General features: G+C 46.6%; 1 protein-coding gene across 1 annotated transcript in view; it reads right to left on the reverse strand.

The window, feature by feature from the left end:
* LOC311309679 (voltage-dependent T-type calcium channel subunit alpha-1I-like) overlaps positions 1-21,850 on the reverse strand; it is a gene marked incomplete at both ends in the record, with an annotated part of 221,941 nt that overhangs the window by 54,448 nt on the left and 145,643 nt on the right. Inside the window, 6 exons of the mRNA XM_084439007.1 lie at positions 1,610-2,215; positions 2,549-2,703; positions 10,310-10,400; positions 10,785-10,940; positions 11,069-11,186; positions 13,381-13,566. Coding sequence (XP_084295133.1) covers positions 1,610-2,215; positions 2,549-2,703; positions 10,310-10,400; positions 10,785-10,940; positions 11,069-11,186; positions 13,381-13,566 — 1,312 coding nt within the window. The remainder of the gene's footprint in view (positions 1-1,609; positions 2,216-2,548; positions 2,704-10,309; positions 10,401-10,784; positions 10,941-11,068; positions 11,187-13,380; positions 13,567-21,850) is intronic.

The following is a 21,850-nucleotide window of genomic DNA, read 5'->3' on the forward strand; positions in this document are numbered from 1 at the left end:
CATCAACACCCCGGAGCAGCCTACAACTCTACCATCTGTCTGCATCTCTCTATGCAAATAAATAACAGCCTTAATTGGCCTTGATTTCCTTCACGGCATTGTTCACCCTCACAACAGCGTTGTCCCCAGGGACCGAGACAAGATTCAACGTACAGTAACACGCGCGTGGAGCGCTCTGAAGGAAACACAGACCAGGACCTGGTACTGGGTTGTGTACCTGGTAGTATACATGTTGTGTACCTGGTAGTATACATATTGTGTACCTGGTTGTACACATGTTCTGTACCTGGTAGTTGATTATCCTATATTCTGGTCAGATTTAGACCAATCAGGAGTGGCCAATACCGCTGTACACCAGCACTAGAGGGCAGTAGAGTAGAGATTACTCATAAACCTGCACTGCTTACTTCACCACATGGGTGTGATTTTTTTTTAAACACAAAGCGTCGTACTGACAAATAATAATCACACACATGCATGCATGCACACACCAGACACACAATAATAATATACATACAAACACACACACATATATAATAATCACACACACACACACACAATAATAATACTAATAATACTAATACTATTACTACTACTACTAATAATAATATACACTCTTGTCTCGTTGAGCGTGATCGGGGAAGAATTTTTACAGCTCACTTGTTCAGCCATCGGTGAACTGTTTTTTTTGCTTCCCTTTGGAATATGTAGGGATAGGACCTGAGTCCATGCCCCCATTGCTCTCTGTAAAGCACATTGTGTTGACTTTGTGTATTAAATGTTCTATACAAATAAAGTTTGATTTAATTTGATTTGATATACACACACACTGTGAATTTTTTATTTAATTTGGATATCTAGAATTGAATAAAGAGTAAAGCATTTTGCCGAGGTTCGATTTGAAAGTTCAAAGACTGGTCCCTTATTCAAAAAATACATACAGTTGCAACTGGGCTCTTGACAAGAACACAAAAAGAGAGATTCACCCAAGAACTCAACTTTTCCTCTTGTGCACAGCTCTATACTCATAGCTAGGCCTGGATATGACATTCCTCGAATCTGATTGGCTAACACATCATTTACACATCATCAACAATGGCGAACGAACAGGGTTAAAAGTTCAACTCATCGTAAAACAGAGTCATATGACCAGATGGTTCTGCAAAAACAATGACACAATAGGAGACCACAGTTTAGTAAACACTAGGATCATGAACGAGGCCTGGAGATGCCGTTTTAATCTACCCCCTACAGAGGTTGTCCTGTCATAAACCAGGAAATGCCCAGGGCAGGGGTCTGCTTTTACAAGCTTCAAAGGATGAGGACACCAGGCTCATGGAGGTCAGTAGGTTGAAACAGGATGGCCAGGGCAGTAAAGAACAGCTGAATCTCTCTGCTTAAACCCTCAACTTTCTATCACAACACACACACACATATATATATATATATATATATATATATATATATATGTATATATATATATATATATTCACACAAACACACACACACACACACACACACACACACACAATAATACACACGTAGTCACACGTGCTCTCCTCGCCTCACTCCAACCCCCCCCTCCCTCCCCCCATTCCCCTGGACTTACGTAGTCGATCTCGTCCTCCAGGTCGTCCCGGTCTTTGCGCGTGTTGACCTGGGGGAAGACCTCGGCCAGGACCTGGGCGGAGCGGGGGAGCCGTTGAGGCGGGGGCTGGAGCTGGGAGGCGGGGGTCTTCCCATTGCAGTCCTGGTGCTCCCCGGGCCCTGCCCCTCTCCCTCCACCTGCCGCGCCCCCGCAGAAGCTCTTCTTCCTGGGGAGGAGGTAGCCCGCTGGGGGGAGGCAGTGCGGCACGTGGAGGAGCTCGGGCAGGTCCAGGGACAGCGCCCGGCGTTCCCGCCGCGGTCCGTAGTGGTGGCGGAGGAGGGCGGGGTGGAGGAGGGGGAGTGGGGGGACGGACGGAGGAGAGAGGAGTGACTCCTGCTCGGCCGGGAGGGTGTGGCCCAGGGCTTGGCGGTGGGGGCTGCCTGAAGAGGAGGAGGTGCCTCGGATCCTGAGGCTGCTGCCACCGCCCCCGCCTCCACCCACGCCTCCAGAGGTCAGGGAGGAAGGCCGTCTCAGGCTGTTCCAGCTGGAGCGCCGCGCAATCAGGGTCCTGGGGGGAGGTGGGGCCGGGCGGCCCCAGTTGTGGTAGAGGGTCCCCTGCCCTGGACACTGAGGGGGAGAGGAGCGGTTTGTTGTGTATTATAGTTTAGTATAGACTGGTAAGAAATTTTTTTGAAAAACTGAATAATCCCAAACCTACCGAACCATCGAGCATCATCAAATAATTAACCAATCAAATACAGTACACACACACGCTCCTATGTTAACCAATTCTAATAAGACCCGAAACACACAAACCTCGATTACAACCGGTCTGTAAAACCAGTAAACCCAGTCTGCCATATTAGGGCCCCCCAGGGCCAGTGTGAAACCCCAGGGTAGTGTCCTCCTCTTTCTCCTCCTCCTCCACCTCCTAGTCCTCCTCCCTCCTCCTCCACTCACCAGGGCCCGGAGCTCCAGGCTGGCTCTGCCCAGGGAGGTGACGCTGCTCCTGCGGGGCCCCAGGGCGAAGGACAACCGCTCTGCCTGGTAGAGGCCCCCCAGCCCCGGGGATATGTCCAGGTGACCATTGGGGGTCAGGGTGCAGATCTTAGGGTCTGGAGGGGGTGGGGGAAAGAGAGAGAGAGAGAGGGGGAGAAGAGAGTGAGACAATTATGCTCAATTTTGTACCAGACCTCGTGATTTGGCACCCAGGATGACAACATATCCCAGTTGAATGCAGAAACAAAAGGCGAAAAAACTTGAAAACTCCACTTTCAGCCCCATCTTTAGCCAAGTTAGCCAATGTTCACCCCGCCACACAACCTCAGAACACCTCCACACAGCCTCTGAAAACCTCCACACAGCCTCTGAACACCACACAGCCTCTGAACACCACACAACCTCAGAACACCTCCACACAGCCTCTGAAAACCTCCACACAGCCTCTGAACACCACACAGCCTCTGAACACCACACAACCTCCGAACACCTCCACACAACCTCTGAACACCACACAACCTCAGAACACCTCCAAACAACCTCGGAAAACCTCCACAGTACCTCAGAACGCCACAACCTCAGAACACCACACAACCTCAGAAAACCTCTACACAACCTCAGAACACCTCCAAACAATCTCAGAACACCACACAACCTCACAACTCCTCCACACAACCTCAGATTACCTCCACACAACCTCAGAACACCACACAACCTCAGAACACCTTTACACAACCTCAGAACACCCCAGAACACCTCCACACAACCTCAGAACACCTCAAAACACCTCCACACAACCTCAGAACATCTCCACACAACCTCAGAACGCCTCCACACAACATCAGAACACCTCCACACAACTTCAGAACACCTCCACACAGCCCCAGAATGCCTCCACACAACCTATCCTCCCACCTGTCCTGTCTCCACGCTTGTGACTCATGTAAACAAGGTACAGTGCTCTGGGATTTTCTTTTCCTTTTGGCTGCTACAGCTGCAGTAGCGTACATTCTGTAAAACCATGTATGGCCAAAAGACTCAACCTTGTACTCCAGTGGCTATTGTCAATGATAACTGAAAAGGCTAGCACATCTGAAACATTCCTGCTAAGCAAGATAGCAGCACGCTAAAATAGTCTCTTTAAACATACAGTAAGAAGCAATGCTTGCATAATAAACCATGTTAGTATACTCCAGTAGCTTAAGGCTAACTGAAGAAGCAAATAGCCTACTGTACAACTGAACTGAACCAGTCATTGATGCGTCGCCTGCAGCTTGTGCAGAATAAAGCAGCTCGTCTCCTTACTGGCAAGCGAAAAAGCGACCATATCACCTCAATCTTGGCCTCGCTCCACTGGCTCCCAGTGCGTTTTAGAATTGATTTCAAGATTTTGATGTTTGTTTTTAGAGCTCTTAATGGACTGGCACATTGTCAGTGCCGATCTCCTGCACTTTCATGCCCCAACAAGAGAACTGAGATCCTCTAATCAGCTGCTGCTGGCTGTCCCAAAGACTCGGCTGAAGACTAGAGGTCCCTAGGCTCTGGAACACTCTGCCCTGGTACATTAGGTCTGCCCAGACCATAGATATTTTAAAGTCTTCTTTAAATACTTACCTGTTCTCCCAGGCCTTCAACTCAGGTTGAGCTGGACACATGATTGCTTATTAGGGGCCAGGCAGCATAGCTGCCGGAACCCTATTGTATTTGCCTATATTATTATTATTATTACTATTATTATTATTATTCTCCATCTTCCACTGAAGTCTAACTTCCCGTGGACAAAAAATCACCAAAATTTGCACATAGCTACAGTACTATAGCCAAAGTCCTCAACCTGCATTGTAGGTCAATAAACCTGAAGGTGGTACTACAGCAACAGTCTAAAGTTTAAAACTTTAAAAAATCATAACAAATCAGCCAAATCAGCCTATCACTGTAAAATCACCACGTGAATGTAGTCCCAAGTGAGACAAAACTTTCATACACTCTGACCTTGCAGGAATTTTGAAGTCCATCACTCTGATTTCTTCATAAACTGTAAAACCTATCAAACCTATAGCCTCCCACATTTTTTGTTCAATTGACACCAAAATTGATATACTGTATCTTCAGACTGTCCTTACCAAACGATCCTCACAGATTTTTGAAATATGAAAAATTGAGCCCACAGCACATCAAAAAGTTTTACTGTTAACAGTTCTGTATACAGTTCCTATTAATTCTCGTCAAATCAATGTCTGATCATCCTCATAAAAAGTGACAACATTGGCCACATATCCAAGATGTAGTGTGATTTTCTTCAGAATTTTATCTCAAAAATAGTTTTTTTTTTTTTTAAATATGTTTAATTCTGTCCTCTGAAACCACCACTTCATACAGAGAAAACTACGTTACCCACAATCCAATGCAAGCTCCACGAATCGGAGACATCGCTGTTGGCAACCCTACCCAACCCCCGCCGAGGATTACATTAGCTGAATCCCAATCTGAGTGCGCAAACCACCCTTGCGGCCCCTCGCACTTGCGGCCTGAGGCCTGAGCACTTAATTGACGTCAGCTGGAAGGGCCAGAGGGTACAGGGGCCTCATTTATCATTGAGGTACGCCATATTTTACACGGTCTTTTTCGCGATTTCAGGCGTACGCCATTTTCCCCCCCCACATTGCGATTTATCAAGCCGAAAGGGCGAAAATTTAGTCGCCTTTCTCCGCGCTTTTGTAGGACACCTCTCAACTTGTCCTACCGATTTACACGGTGTTCTACGCCCTTTTTGAACACAGGGGGAACTGGCGACGCAGGTGGTGCGTCGGTGAATTACTATGTTTGACGGAGAGAATAAGAGCGACAGTTCATGAACGCACAATCATGTAGGCTAATAGCCCAATTCAGCACCAACATATATCGCAATGCTAGATTAGACGTGTCCTCTAACCTGCTCATTAATGGTCCGATATGGATTTGTTCCCCAAACTGAACCTATGCGCTGTCCCAAACCTTTCCGCGCTATATGTCACACACCTAATGCAGGCACTCCATCAAACGGCAATAATTGACCAATTAGATTGTCATTAATATGTGATCATGTGGACCTGTTTGCTGTTTGGTAAGCATATAAATGACAGTCCTCCTGTGCGTAATGCGAGCCTAAATGAATCCGGCGCTACTCGGCCTACTGGCCGAGATAGAACTCCAAAGAGGTTACGGCGATGGCGACTGCACCCACATAAGGGCACCATCAGTGAATGAATACGTCTATGTGAATCGCAAAAATGTGCACACTATAAATACCCAAATCATATGTGACGCCGACATGCTCATCACAAGTGTAGTGGCACGGTTGCCTGGCTCCACGCATGACTCATTCACCCTGGCGCACAGCAGGGTAGGGGCTAGACTGGAGGCAGGCGCTGCGCGTGACGGCTGGCTTGTTGGTGTGTGCATAGCCAAGATACATATTCTTTGTCTTTTTTACTTTAATCTTTATTAGCATTTTCCATCCATACAACGACAATACAATAAAACATAAAAACTTACAATAACAGCTTATGGGTACTTCCATCCATGCAGCTTTTTTTTCTTACTCAAATATGACAATTTTAATATTAGTGGTATCATCACACTTCCTTCTATAATCCATCCATTTTTCCCATCTCCCTTCAAACTTTCCTTCCTGCATCCTCAATGCATAAATAAATCTCATAAATCTCCTCCACAACACCCACCACTGCTCCTTGGTTGAGGGTTCCACCTTATATCAAGCCCTCATTATTGTCTTTTTACTAGCAACTAATAGTACTTTCACTAGGTATCTGTCCCCTCCTTGTACATCATTCTGTTATGTTTGCCAAGATGTATATTCAAAGCTGATAAGAATGAGAACCAGTCAAGACCCCACCACAAAATGAGGACCCAAGCCCTCAGCCCCCTCCCCGTCATGAGGTTTACCAACGGGGCCAAAGGGCCCACACTGAGGTCATGCGCCAGCTATGAAGACACAAACAAGTAAGGTTCACATTTCTACCATTTTATTATCTGTTGGTGGGTGACTGTGTGAGGTGTGTGAGTGCGTTTGTGAGTGAATGTGTGAGGTCCGTGAGTGTGGTAGTGAGTGACAGTGTGAGGTCCGTGACAGCATGTGTGAGGGAATGAAGTGCAGTGAGGATGTCCTGTTGGCTCTGGTGGTGTAGTGTGGTGACCTCGACCAACTGCTGCACAACTGCCCCACAACTGCCCCAATCCCTTCTGCCATTTCCCTCTGGGCCTCTAGGGTCATGAGCCTCCAGCACAGCGTCTGAGAGGAAGCCCAGCCCTCAGGGACCCTTGAGGCAGGGACGCTGGCAGCCGGAGGTGGAGGCGTGGGCGGTGGAGATGGAGACGGAGGCGCTGGAGATGGCACTGGAGGTGGAGGCTGGTGCGCTGGAGGTGGAGGCACTGGAGGTCGTGGCGCTGGATGTAGAGGCTGCAACCGGCGGGGGCACGACCGTCAGGTCAAGGACCACTGCAGACTCCCCCTCCTCTGAGTCCCACCCCACGTCAGAGTCTGGAGAAACAATTTCAGTCATTTTCTTTGAGTTTGTCTGTGAACTTGATTATGCATTAAACATTTTATTGTGTAGCCATATTCAATTGATATGTTTTTCTGTTGGCAGCCAAATAAATGCTTAAGTGTGATTTACCGGGTGATTTAGATGAGAGTCTTAATTTCCCAGAGGGGAAAATGTTTAATGGGGTCTAACATTATGAAGTGGTCATCTGTGTTATCGTTCCCTGTTTTTGGTCCTGAATCAATCATAGCCTACCACAGAATGTGTGGAATGTTTGCTTTCCTCACAGCCACATAATACAGCATGTTCGTGTAGCCTACGCCACATACAGGATGCACGAAACGTACAGTAGGCTACCTAAACTTTAGGAGCAATCAGACAAATGTAGGCTCGTACAAATAGCTTACCTTCCGAAGATGATTTTCTTTCCTCGCGTGGACCTCACCAACAAGCACATGCACCTCCGTCTCCGAAAAGTTTCTCTTCTTTCCGCGTTTTTCCATAAACGTCTTTGTCTGTCCTAATGCTCCACGCTATATTATGTCGGTTCCTTCCGGGGTATCCACGTTGTGCGCTGTCATAGTTTTGACCATATATGGTTGAATTTGGGCGTGGAGAGGGCGGAACACGGGGCGCGTGCGCGTACGCTCTCTTCCCCGCCAGTCTCGGATTTCTCGTGCAGGAAAGGGCGTACGACATTTTTGATAGATCCGAAAAGCGTGTAAATATTCTCGTCGTACGCTACATTTCGCATTTTCCGCGTTTTCGTCGTACGCCCTCTTTTACACCAGAATTTACACGCTCTTTGATAAATGAGGCCCCAGGGCCGTGAATTAAATGGGACAGCACTTCCAGCCGCGTGGCAACGATTCCCAAGCCAGTTTAGCTCAATGCCCCACCCACTTCGTTTTCATTGGCTGCCGCGTCCCTCCACGCAGAGGCTGCTCTGACGCGCTCCTCAGTTCCGCTCGGCTCTGACGTCTGTTTTAAATTAATAATAATATAAAATGTATGTTGGGTGGCATATGTTTGCAGCATGTGGATTTCAAGATAAATGTTGTGTTATCGGCAAATGTCATCATTTATGTGTGATTCACTCGGATCATGACTCGGATGCACTCAAGCACTGTGTCACATGAGACGCGGTGGACTGTGGGTATTTTCTGCTCCTAAGTCCGTGAAATTGCGGACTTTCGGTAAGTGCGGTTAAAGTGCGCAAAATGGTGGCAGTGGCGCACTTGTGGACCTAGCGATTCCGTTTTGGGACTACCCTGAGCCCTTGTGGACTTAGCGGGAACGCGCATGTAAGGCCACAAGGCCGCGAGTGCTCTGCACTTTCGCCTAAGTGCGCGATTTGGGATTCAGCTGTCGACTAAATCGATTGATTGGCAACTGACTGAGTACACAGCTGCTGAAGTTAATGTTCAATTATGAAGAAAAGCAAACAAAACCTGTACAAATTAATAAACATATCTCATCCCACATTTTTCAATCAATTAACACCAAACTTGCTACACTGGATCTTCAGACAATAATTCACAAACTCATTGACCAGATTGTTGAATTATCAAAATCGAGTTTACAATGAATCAAAATGTTTTACAAATATTTTACGATACGAATGTACAAAATTAACATTGGAATGTCAACTTTCTTGTTGTCCTCCTATTCTCTCGCTTATTGCTCCTAAACTTGTCGGAAATTGCCTGGCCCCGCCTCATCGCTGCGTAGCAGCTTTAATTGTGTATTGTGTATGATGTATTATAGTGTTCTATTGCGGGCTGTGTGTTTTGTTGCTCTGAAGCTGTACAGCACTTTGGTCAACCTCGGTTGTTTCAAATGTGCTTCATAAATAAAATTTGAGTTGACACCACTCTCTCCCTCTGAAGGGATGAGCTAACGCTAGCTGAACATGCTAGCTGGGCTGGCTCATGTTAGTTTAGACATGGTATGTGTCCCATGGGGAGATGTGAAGTGGAGGGCATACTATCATCACATACTGTATACATTATTCAACATCCCAGCATCTTACATTTCAGCGAGGGCAGAGAGAGTCTGTGTTTAGTGGTGTATGACGTACTAAATGAGAGTGGTGTGCTTTCATAAGGCCACAGAGTTGACTTCCTGGTCAGAGCCTGATTGAGCCATCATCACCATATCAAGGTGGAACACATATTGCTGAGGAAAATAGCTGTATTTTCAGAAAAATGACGTGGTTTAACCTGATCCTGTTAGCTATTTCCAATTATGATGATTAGCCCCTGAGTGTGGCTGTCGGCCGGAGGTTCTGTAAGAAACTGTGGCTCCCTCCCCTAGACTTATGAGATAAGGGTGGCATTCCGTGGTTGGTACATTCTGTGGACAACAGCAATTGTTGTGGTTAGAGATAGAGACCGAACCATCGGCCGGTTATCTCGCTACAAAGCCAGAAACTGCAGGAGAGACCAGACCAGTCCAGACCAGTCTGATCGGGGAAGAAGGGGGGTGGAATACCCCCGAACCATAAGAACCGTGCTCGAGCTCAGATGCTTTGATTTGGGTTAGACGGCCATACAGAGAGGTCAGCTGAACACTAGACTATATGCCAACGTCTTTTGTATGCTATAACCTTCTGTAATAAAAACAGCTTTTGATTGTCGCTCAAATCCTGTGTTGGAGAGATTAATTTGGAATACACCTGGAAAAGGGACACTGGACTGTGTGGTATTGTGTGAGATTGGGGGCCGTCTTTTATTGAAATCAAAACACAACGCAGAGCTGAATAAGGACAATAATAAAAGAAAATGAAAGTCAACATTGCATAAAGAGATAGTGTTCGTTAAAGAGCTGGGATGTCGTTGTAAGCCATTGATCATTATTGGGGTGGCTGTGGAGCAAGACACTGAACCCCAAATTGGTCCCAATGAGCAGGGTGACACCTTGTGTGGCAGTTGGGGTGTGACTATATGTGTGAATGGGTGAATGAGAGGTCCTTGTAAAGCGATTTGGATAAAAACACTAAGTGCCGCCCACTTTACCATTGATTATTCTATTGGCTTCAATGCAATAGTAGAATAGTAGAGCCTACAGTACCTTTAGTACTATCGTACTGAGACAGAACTATCCTACGGTTAAGCAACCCAACAAAGACAGGCAACCGAAAGGCCCTCATGGTTTACTGGCCTCAAAGCCTTCCTACCTGAGAGGTGGAGTGACTCCTTCTGCTTGTCGCCCTCGTCAAAGTTACAAGACGACCTGTCGTCATCCGAGTAGGAGCGGTTGGCGTCCCCCTGTGTCCACAGAAAGAGAGGGGGGGTAGAGGCGGGGGGCGTGGGATTAGAACTCTGCAACAGCTCTTGGCGCTTTGTAATATGAAATGCCAATCCCCTGCTGTCTTCGTTGTGGAACTATCCAAGGGGCTGGCTGGCTACGTTTCCCCCCCCAGGCTAGTCTAGTTTCCACCTGAACTCACCCTCCATAAATGCTTCAGGCACAAAGTCTCCCTCCAAATGAAGTGCCCTCGACAGACAATTTGCCATTTACGATAGCAAGACGTGTCAGAGACTTTTACAGACACTTGACAGGCACTGCACACTTGATTTACATTTTTCATTTTTATTGGACTTTCAGTGCAGTGATTGCATATTTTGTCTAAACACCAGCAGAACCCTTACCTCAGCCTGGAAGCCCTCAACCAAGATGGCCACCAGCAGGTTGAAGAGGACATAGTTCCCGAAGGTCATGAGGGCCACGAAGTAGAGAGCAGCACAGGGAGAGGTGGAGGCCATACCGTTATACAGCACCATGTTCCAGTCCTCCTGAGTCAGGATCTACACCACACACACACACACACACACGGTTGAAACCAACCAGATGAGGTGAGAAAGGAGTTTGTAAGTGCTTGCGTAGACAAACATGTGTGTGTGTGTGTGTGTGTCACTTGGCGAGGTCCCCATACCTGGAACACGGTGACAATTGCCCACAACAGGGAGTCAAAGTTCTTCCTGTCTGGAACAGTGTCTCCAGCTTCCGTCTTCAAACTGAACTTGCAGCCAAAGATGTGCATCCCCAAGATACTACAGTGCCACAGAGAGAGAACACAGACACATGCACGTGCACGCTCGTGAGTCCCCAAGATCACAAGACTACAACACCACAGAGAGATATGTGTCAGACCCTCCCTACTTAAAGGAGTAGTAAAGGGAAAATGCATGTTTAGCCCTGTTTTAAGGTTACTTATGATCATATACAATGGTTCATATCAAAACGTTGACAAAACTAGCACTTTTGAGAAAGTTGATAATTGCTCTACCACCGTTTTGGTCATACAATGGATGTGGGTGGGCATCTTGAAAAATCATTCAAAAAACATGTTTAACTCTCAATTTCAAAGACAAGAAACTCACAGAGGTGTTAGTTGGCATTCTGACATATAATTTGCCATAAAGTAAGATTCTAGTTCATCTGGAAAGGCTTTTTTAAATATTTAGCATAGAACTATTTAGTCGCAACACATACAGTACGTGTGTAAACTTCCGCAAACTAGGTAGCCTAGCAACATCAACAATAACAATAGCTACCGTAAGTAGTTCCGCTTCCTGAATCCCCTCTGCGGATTGATCTACACATCTACAACGATCGCTTCAATACAAGTCAATGGATTTCTTAAAATGATCAATAAAACCCTACAGGACTCATACTTTGTGGCGAATTTGATGTCAGAACACCAACGGACACCAATTACCCCCTCGGTGAGCTTCTTGTCTTTGAAATCGAGAGTTTAACATGTTTTTGAATGATTTGTCAAGGTGCCCACCCACATCCATCATATGACCTAAACGGTATATATGATCATAAGTAACCTTAAAACAGGGCTAAACATGCATGTTCCCTTTACTACTCCTTTAAGGCCCTTCTTTTCTACAATCCCAGGACGGATACACTATGTCCCCTGGAGGGATAAAAGAAAGGCCAGTGCTACAATGCAGCACACACACACACACACACACACACACACACACACACACACGCTAGAGTGGATATTTCCTAGCGAGCAGGGAGATACGTTGAGCAGGGAGATATGTTGAGCAGGGAGATACGTTGAGATCAATGCAGAACATCAGTATGTAAACAATCCTGCAGTCCATTCGGTACCATTAACACTTCAATGATTGGCTCATTCATTATAGTGATTTATGAACCTCATATGCCCATCTTTCTTTCCTTTTCTCTAACCCCCCCTCTCTCATAAACTCACTCCATATCTGTCTGCTGCTCTCTAACAATCTATCATGCTTACACTATACTCAACCCTGTTGTCTTGAATACTGTACAGTTACACCGGAATTGGAACAGATGCTCCATATGCCCAGATGTATTACAGTTCAAAGCTCTTATAAACTGGAACACTCTGTCTTCTTATCAATTATTGAACAAATATTATATATATCTCTCTCTCCCCCTATTCCTCCCTCTATCCATCTCTCTCCTTCCCTCACTTCCTCTATCCCCCCCCCCTCTCTCTCTCTCTCTCTCTCTCAATCCCTCTATCCCCCTCTCTCTCTTTAGATACCATCTGTCCACTTCAATATCAGGCCAGAGTATCTATGATGGACAACCCTATTCATTTCCACTCACATCCATCACTGGCCTGTTTGCGGGATGACGGGTATAAATCCACAGTAAGGGAGCGGGCTAGCGCTTGGCGCTAGGTACCCGCTAAGCGCTAAAAGCTAAAGAGGGAAGACGGATGGGGGTGAGGCGCGCTAGCGTTAGCTCATTTTAGCGCTAGCCTGCTCCATCTGTCTCAGTGCACTTAGATGGGATTGCTAAACTGCAGGGTGAGGTAGGATAACATGCACGAACACACACACACACACACACACACACACACACACACACACACAAACACACACACCCAGACCTGGAGACAAACACACACACACACGCAGACACACACACACACACACACACACACACACACACACACACAGACAGACACCGAGGTCATTGGGGCATGCTATCTTTATTGCACTGCTCTATCAATCCCACTTGGCTGCTTATTGCTTATGAGCCTGTCACTCATGACTAATGCAAACGGTTCATTGCTCCATAGAGCACACACACGCGCACACACACGCGCACACGGCTGCCAGCCTGCCCGCCCGCCATCACGCACACGCAGATACAGTACACACACGCAGGCACACCCACACACACTCACAAAATGGACACTCACACACACATGCATACACACACCGCCGCCCGTACCTGAAGATGAATATGAAGAGCATGAGCAGCATGCAGAAGGTGGCCACGTTGTCCATGGTCTTCATCAGGACCACCAGCTGCCTCCGCAGCGCCGGCATGAACCTGACCAGCTTGATGACCCGCAGCAGACGGAAGGTCCGCAGCACTGACAGACCCCCGTCCGACTGACCGATGATCTCACACACGCTGGGGGGCCGAGGGGGAGTAGAGGGGGAGGGGGAGAGGTGTTGGGTGGAAGGTCATATACAGAGAGGAATACGTTTGGTACGAAGAAGTGAGAGGGGGGGGGGGGGGGGGGGGGGCAGAGAGAGAGGGGGAAGAGGAGAGGGAGAGAGAAAGAGGGAGAGAGAGGGAGAGCCGGAGAGAGAGAGAGAGAGAGAGAGAGAAGGAGAGAGAGAGGCCCGTTGGAGAAGGAGAAGAAATAGAGAGGAGGAGTGAGAGCAGGGGAGAGTGAAAACAAAGAGGAAGACCAGGGAGAGAAACAGAGCGAGACGTCAGTACAGCCTCCTCATAACCTCCAACACACCTCTCCCCCTCTGACCCAAACTTTCCCACCCTTTCAATCTGTTCTTCCTGGTTCCTTTCTGCTTCTTCATGTGGGTTTGATATTATATCCTCTCCCCCCCCAGGCTCAGGGCCGAGGGGCTATTTTTACCACTCAGAGCCTGGGTAAAGGGTCACCCGGGCTATATGTGTGGCGGCCTGGGAAAACCCTTCACATGGTGGCATTTTTAGATTTTCATTTTTTTATATTTCCATAAAGTAGAAGTTCTCAGCCATGCATAGCTGTTTGAATGATTGAGATAGCCCTTTCAGATCAAAATAATGAGCATTTTAATATATTATGTCAAGAAGAAAAGTGAGAAAAATGGCTTTAAACATCCAGAGGATTCCAACATTCCATTTGCTCCAGTACCATTCTGCAACATTCTACAATCATTCAGCTGTAGCACTTGGCTTGATTTGTGTGTGTGTGTGTGTATGTGTGTGTGTGTGTGCGTGTGCCTGTGTGTACCTGTGTGTGTGCAATGCATGAGCTGTGTACACGCGCATGTGTGTGGTGTGTGTTACAGTGTGTCATTAAGATTATAAATATATAAACACTTAAATATCTCTATACAGTACATTTTTAACAGACAAACAATGTGACAATAAAATGTGATTAATCACAATGAAATAGTTAAATCAATTGATAGCCCATTGAATTGACACTATAACAATCAAACAGGTGAATACAAGTTTGAACTTGAGCGTGGTTATAATAATTTAAATTTACATAACCAAGAGTAACAGTGAAAAAATGTAATGCAGTTATTTAAAACTGGCGCGCCGCTTACTCAATTCTCTCTCTCTTTCCACCTCCTTCTCTGGTTACCATTCCTCCCCCAACCTTATAGCACACAAAAACATGCATACCGAGAAACGATATGCTCAAGTGACATGACCTTGTTTCATTTACCCATTTCTTTTATCATATAGAGGACAATTCATGTATCATTTACTTCACACACATATTTTACATGTGGCAGTGTCACAACATCTCAGAATCTCATTTCATTAAAATTCATTTACATTTCATCATTCATTCATTCATTCATTCATTCATCTACTCTTCAGTGTGGCGTGAAGCTCTGGGAGGTTTCGGTATAGTTGGACGAGGGCAGGTGATGTCTTGGAATTCCTCAGCAGTGAATGGCCGGATTTCCTCGTATAGGCACTGTCGCTTGGCATCTAGCCCATTGGGAACGATGATGGAAGGCATTTCAGAGGAGAGGGGTACTCCATCTCTGAGCAGATTCTGCTGTGTAATGTCGCTGTCACTGAACTCTTGGATGTTCACTGTGCCTGATCCTTCAGTGAAGTGGAAATGGTGATTCTGAGGAACCTCATCCAGTCGTAGGTTGGTACGATGACCTCCCCACTTTCAGTGCCACAGATCTGTGCCACATTTACATGTGAGGACTGCTCAACCACATGGGCAATGTCGCTGATGCAGTCCACCTTTGTTTTCCTGAAGAGGCACTTCACCAAGCCAAAGCACCAGTCGCAACTGAACTTGGTGTGTCCAGTGAGCATGAAAGACAGTGTGATGTGTTTGTGCTGTCTGGTCAGAACCTGTCACATCAGGTATCACATTATGCAGGAGTTTTTATTTTGTCCACTGCAGTTGTCTGCATGGAGATGCACATGGGATTCTCCCAGCCCATAGTTTTCAAAAAAGTAGTGTAGCATGGATAGCACACAGTTGGCACCCTTTCCTGTCTGGCAGCTCTCATCGAGGAGAAAGTTCACCATGGACGCATGGTGGTGACATAGGGCACTAACTGCTGCCATAGCTTCCTAAAGGTTCTGTAGGAAACCACTCGTTTACCAGTACCCTCAGCTGATAAACAGTACTGGTTGTAAACTGTCTTCTTGCTGCAGTTGGTCGGCAGGAGTTTCAAATCTGATTTCCAGTGCCTCGGTGTGCGCCCCGGAAGGACTATAGCATTGACCTCTGCATAGTTCAATATGAATTCCACAACAGCTCTCGTATTCTCAAACTTTAAGGCATTGGCAGGGAGTTTACTTGGATTTGTGAACCCTTGCTTCTACTCCAGCTGCTTTGTAATGCTTTATCAATGCATTCAGTTTGTCCTGCCCAATGCCGTGAAGGTATTTAAACACATCTCTGCAGATCCTGTATCCATGATGATAATAATCTGTGTGTCGGGCCTTGCGCTCTGGTTGGTCCTTCTTCTTAGATCGAATCGTGTGTGTTGATAGATGCATTCTGCAGGAAAGTTTAGTAAGGATCGCAATGTCAAGCTCTTCACAGGACAGAGCGGAGGCGGACATGAAGGAGCTCTTCTTGAGGAAATCTGGTGTGACAGGGTTGGCCCTCATTCAGTTTACAACGGCAAATGCAGTCAGCATCAGAGCAGTCAGTATCAGTGTTGCCCACATCTCCAGGATCAGCTGGGAAAATCTGACCAGCCAGGCTCTCAATGATAGGATGTGACACTGAAAATAAAAACGATATTTAAAAAAACGTTTTTATATTACTCATATTACTCAATATTACTCAGATAAGGCAGCTAGTAGGTTTGCTTCCTAAGCATCTTGACTCAGACTATGAATTGGCTAGGTATGTTTTGTAGCTAGGTTTCTCATCAGGAGTACATAGGCTGCAGTGAACATATTTATTTTATGATCATTAGGTGGGCTAGCTTGCAGAAGCCAGCCCAACTTGTGATATTCCCACTATTTATTTTTCTTTCTTTCTTTCTTTCTTTCTTTCTTTCTTTCTTTCTTTCTTTCTTTCTTTCTTTCTTTCTTATTATTCTCCCCACTTTTTTGAACCTTAACTAGTTCTTCATACTTTGTCCTAGAAACTTCATTCAAACTTTAAAATGTTCATAATGTTTAGCTCTTGAACGGATCCATTCAGATTTTTGATATTTGTTATAGTTTTTAAGAAATTTAACTTTTACAACTATTTTTTTGTCCCATTGAAACTGCTTGAAACGGCTTTTGGAATGTTCAGAAACTTTGTTTTTAGAGTGGTGGCAGCAGTTGCTTTGAAAATATTCACACATTTTGTAAACTGCTGGCACTCCTACAGTTTTGAAAGCTCACACACATATTATACATCACAATGTTCACACAACTGTGCTGATTCGTACAATGTAAATATCTAAGCAGTGTGACTTATAGTTTTCGCTGTATGACGATTTGTTCGGCAACTGCGCTCCTCATTGAAACGTATGGCAACGCACTCTAGCTTTTGAGCTGCTAATTTTGCATTTTTACTCTTTTTCTAACTTGTCGCTATGCCTACAGTTTTAACATCTCATACACATATTATATATCGAAACATTCCCATAACTGTGCTGACTCGTACAATGTAAGTATCTAAGCCGTGTGACTTATAGTTTTCGCTTTATGACGATTTGTTCGGCAACTGCGCTCTCCATTGAAACATATGGGCCCACGCTCTACCTTTTGAGCTGCTAATTTTGCATTTTTACCCTTTTTCTAACTCGTCGCCATGCCTACAGTTCTTAAGCTACACGGACATATCATAGCCATAAAATGTTCAGCATTTTCTCAGGATTCCTACGGTGTCAATATCTAGGCTGTGATCTTCATACTTTTTGAGAGAGCTGTCTGAAGCCAACATGCCTTTCCATTGAAGTGAATGAGAGGATGCTCACAGTGTCAGTTGGGATTTGAATTTGGGGACACGTGCAGGCTCTCTGTACAGGCACCCTTTTATGACTACTGTGGTAGCATTCATATTCATTCATTCATTCATTCCTTCCTTCTTTCCTTCATTCCTTCCTTCTTTCCTTCCTTCCTTCCATCCATCCATCTTTCCTTCCTTCCATCCATCCTTCCTTCCTTTCTTCCTTCCTTCCTTCCTTCCTTCCTTCCTTTCTTTCTTTCTTTCTTTCTTTCCTTCCTTCCTTCCTTCCTTCCTTCCTTCCTTCCTTCCTTCCTTCCTTCCTTCCTTCCTTCCATCCTTCTTTCCTTCCTTCCTTCCTTTCTTTCTTTCTTTCTTTCTTTCCGTCCTTCCTTCCTTCCATCCTTCCTTCCATCCTTCCTTCCTTCTTTACTTCCTTCCTTTTTTCTTTTTTTCTTTCTTTCTTTCTTTCTTTCTTTCTTTCTTTCTTTCTTTCTTTCTTTCTTTCTTTCTTTCTTTCTTTCTTTCTTTCTTTCTTTCATCCATCCATCCTTTCTTTCATCCATCCATTCATCCATCCTTCTTTCTTTCTTTCTTTCTTTCTTTCTTTCTTTCTTTCTTTCTTTCTTTCTTTCTTTCTTTCTTTCTTTCTTTCATCCCTCCCTCCCTCCCTCCCTCCCTCCCTCCCTCCCTCCCTCCCTCTTTCTTTCTTTCTTTCTTTCTTTCTTTCTTTCTTTCTTCCATCCATCCATCCATCCTTCTTTCTTTCTTTCTCTTTCTTTCTTTCTTTCTTTCTTTCTTTCTTTCTTTCATCCATCCATCCATCTTTCTTTCTTTCATCCATCCATCAATCCATCCATACATCCATCTTGGTCTCCAATGAGGGGTGCATGGGGATGGCCTGGGAATCACTGAACTGCCCCCCACAACCTCTGACCTGAGGGGGGCGGAGTCTCGCCACCACGCCACTATCCACGCCACCGTCCCCACATCTCAGACCCTGAGTTGGCTAAAGACGCAGTTTTCACGGTTGGGTGCATGTGGGTTGTCTGGGGAGCAGTACACTGTCCTAGACCGGCTCTGACCCGAGGGGGCGGAGTCTCGTCACAACGCCACTATCCACGCCACTGTCCCCACATCTCAGCCCCTGAGTGAGCTACAGACACACAGTCTTCACTGTTGGGTGCATGGAGATTGCCCGGATGTCAGTACACTGCCCCCGACCTGCTCTGACCGGAGGGGGCGGAGTCTCGCCATCACGCCACTATCCACGCCATGGACCTCACAACACAGCCTCTGAGGTGGCTAGAGACACACAGTCTTCACTGGTGAAGGCAGGTGGGTAGCCCGGCATGGCCTACACTGTCCACAACCGGCTCTGACCCAAGGGGGCGGAGTCTCGCCACCATGCCACAGACCCCACAACTCAGCCCCTGATTGAGCTAGAGACACAGTCTTCACCAGTGGGTGCAAGGAGACTGCCCGGAGGTCTTCATGGTGGAGTCAGGTAGGTGGCCCCGACTGGCTCTGACCTGAGGGGGTGGAGTCTCACCACCACGCCACTATCCACGCCACGGGCCCCAGAACTAAACCCCTGAGTGGGCTAGAGACACAGTCTTCATTGGTGGATGCATGGAAATTGCCCAGAGGTCACTGTACTGTCCCCCACTAGCTGTGACCCAAGGGGGCGGGGCCTAACCAGCACGCCACTATCCATGCCACAAGCCCCACAACTCAGCCCCTGAGTGGGCTAGAGACACACGGTCTTCACCGGTTGAGTCAGGTAGGTGGCCCGGAGAGGGGTACACTGTCCCTGACTGGCTCTGACCTGAGGGGGCGGAGTCTCACCTCCACGCCACTATCCACGCCACAGCCCCACAACTCAGCCACTGAGTGGGCTAGAGACACACGGTCTTCACCGGTGCGGGCGGGTAGGTGGCCCGGAGAGGGGTACACTGTCCTCGACCAGCTCTGACCTGAGGGGGCGGAGTCTCACCACCATGCCACTGTCCACGCCACAGACCCCACAACTCAGCCCCTGAGTGGGCTAGAGACGCACGGTCTTCGCTGGTGGGTGCATGGAGATTGCCTGGTCCATAGTAGTTCTAGCACTAGCTTTTACATACAGCTGCAGCAGCTAGCCCACCTCACATTTTCTCCAGGAAATGTACTTTCTAGTTATTATTATTGTTATTGTTTTAAACTTAAAAAAAACAAAACTGTCTCACCTTGCTCTTCATCTGTGCTGATGTTCACTTCATCCTGTTCAGGAGGTACACCGACATCAAGGTGTGGTCTCTTAGAAGGAGGACCACTTTCACCATCACTACTGTCACTTGACTCGCTACTACTGTCACCCCCCTCAGATTGAGTAGTTGTGAAATAATTATCAATAATCTACCTCAATTCATCTGCCCTGGCTATATTGCTCATATTAATCTTTTCTAGTTTGTTTATACATCGCACAATATAATCCTGTGGCTGTGAGGCTGCCATCTCTTTTTCCTCTCATCCACTTTGACAGGTCAAGAAGCTGACTGTCAAATTTTCATGGGGTTGGCCAGGAAAACAGGAAAACAACAATACATGTCACAGCCCACTTTCTCATGACTCTCGTCTTCCTCCATTCCTATTGGATAGATGGAAAGTAAACAGGAAATGCTTTAGCAACCTGGCTGGCGTGTTTAGATTTTTTAAAGAATCTCGCCGGGAAATAACATAAGTGATGTACGCGATCATTTTCCAATGGATTTGCGGATGGATAGCTGACCAGATTGACAGCTACGTGTAATGTTAACTAACTTCAGTCATAGTAAGTGACAATCTCATACAGTCTTTATGCAGCAGCCTACTGGTTTGTTTGGCTGCTTGTGTGTGACTTGTCGACTGGGCAAAGCGATGCAGTGTTTAGTTAACTCGCACTAGTCTGCTCGCCTCGTCGGTATGCGAGGGACAGATCCATTTGTGTGTCATTTAGTTAAGATTTTATTACTTTATGCTTATGTTGTGAGCATCAGTAAACTGGGAATAACACAGGTGGATGTATTGTCTCTCCTCTCGCTCATGTGCGCGTTGCTCAATTGAAAATGAGACACGTTTTGCTGGCAAAACTAGCAAAACGGTAGCAAACTATAGTATATACCCGCCACAAAGACATAAAAATATGTACTTTTCCTTTTGTTTTCTTAAAATATGTATTCACCATGATGTATGAAACGAAAAGTTGTCCTCGATGTCTTCAGTCATCAAAGTGACTTGATCTACGGTTGATCTCCCACGTCGGAACCCGGCCTGCTCCTGTGGGAGCAGTGGGTCGATGATTGGTTCGACGCGGCCGTAGATGTGACGCTCGAGGATCTTGAAGGGGATACATAACAGAGAGATGGAGCAGAAACTCTTGGAGTTCCCTTCAGGCTTGTTTGGTTGAGGGATCGCGACAACTAGGGCGATTCTCCAGATTTTGGGGATCTTGAGTTGGCGCAAGCAGGAAGAGAGGAACGCTGTTAACCAGGACTTCAAGGCAGGCGCGGCATGGAGTATAAGCTCCGGGCAGATAGAGTCAGGCCCTGGAGCTTTCCCTGGCTTTACATGCTGGAGGGCAGCAGCGAAGTCCTCTGGTGTGAATTCACCGGAGATGTTACCGCTGCTAAGAGTTGTGGCCTTCCAGAGGTCAGACACTTCTTTTGCCACGAGACTTGACGATTCGTGGTCTTTGCCCTCGTATGTCCGACTTTTGATGCGATTTTGATTGCAGAGATGGGGCAGTGACGGGAGGAGTGTCTAGACCTACCAGTGAGGTTGTTAAGGATGCTCCATGCCTTGCGGCTGGAGTGTGAGAAGTTGATGGAGTTAATGTCCTCCTCCCAGTGCTCTTGTCTCCTTCCACTGAGTCTAGACAGCCGGGCAGAGGAAAGTCTGTCTGACTCAGCTGGGGGGGCCCGGAGGATGGCACAGTAGAGACTCTCACACTCCGCATCCCAACACGGTTTGTAGCTATTGCGACATGGATTTTGGGGCGTTTTCACCAGTATGCTGCAGAGTTCCCGGTACGCCTTGTCCACATTGTTGGTGTTAGGTGGTGGGAGGCACCTTGTGGATCTATTGGTATGGAAGCGGTAGCGTTTCCAGTTGGCCTTTCGGAAGTTCCATTGCTTCACCGGCTTGCTCGGGACAAGGTCCACGAGTTTAGGCATTGTTATCTGCGATGGTCGATGTTGGGACCGCGGAAACTTTCCTATGTCTATCAGGGAGCCGGTTGTCAACGCCAACGCTCGCGAATGCCAAGTCAGGATTCGTCTCAGTTTT

This window comes from Borostomias antarcticus, assembly GCF_949987555.1.
Source record: "Borostomias antarcticus genome assembly, chromosome: 5".
Classification (NCBI taxonomy): Eukaryota; Metazoa; Chordata; class Actinopteri; order Stomiiformes; family Stomiidae; genus Borostomias; species Borostomias antarcticus.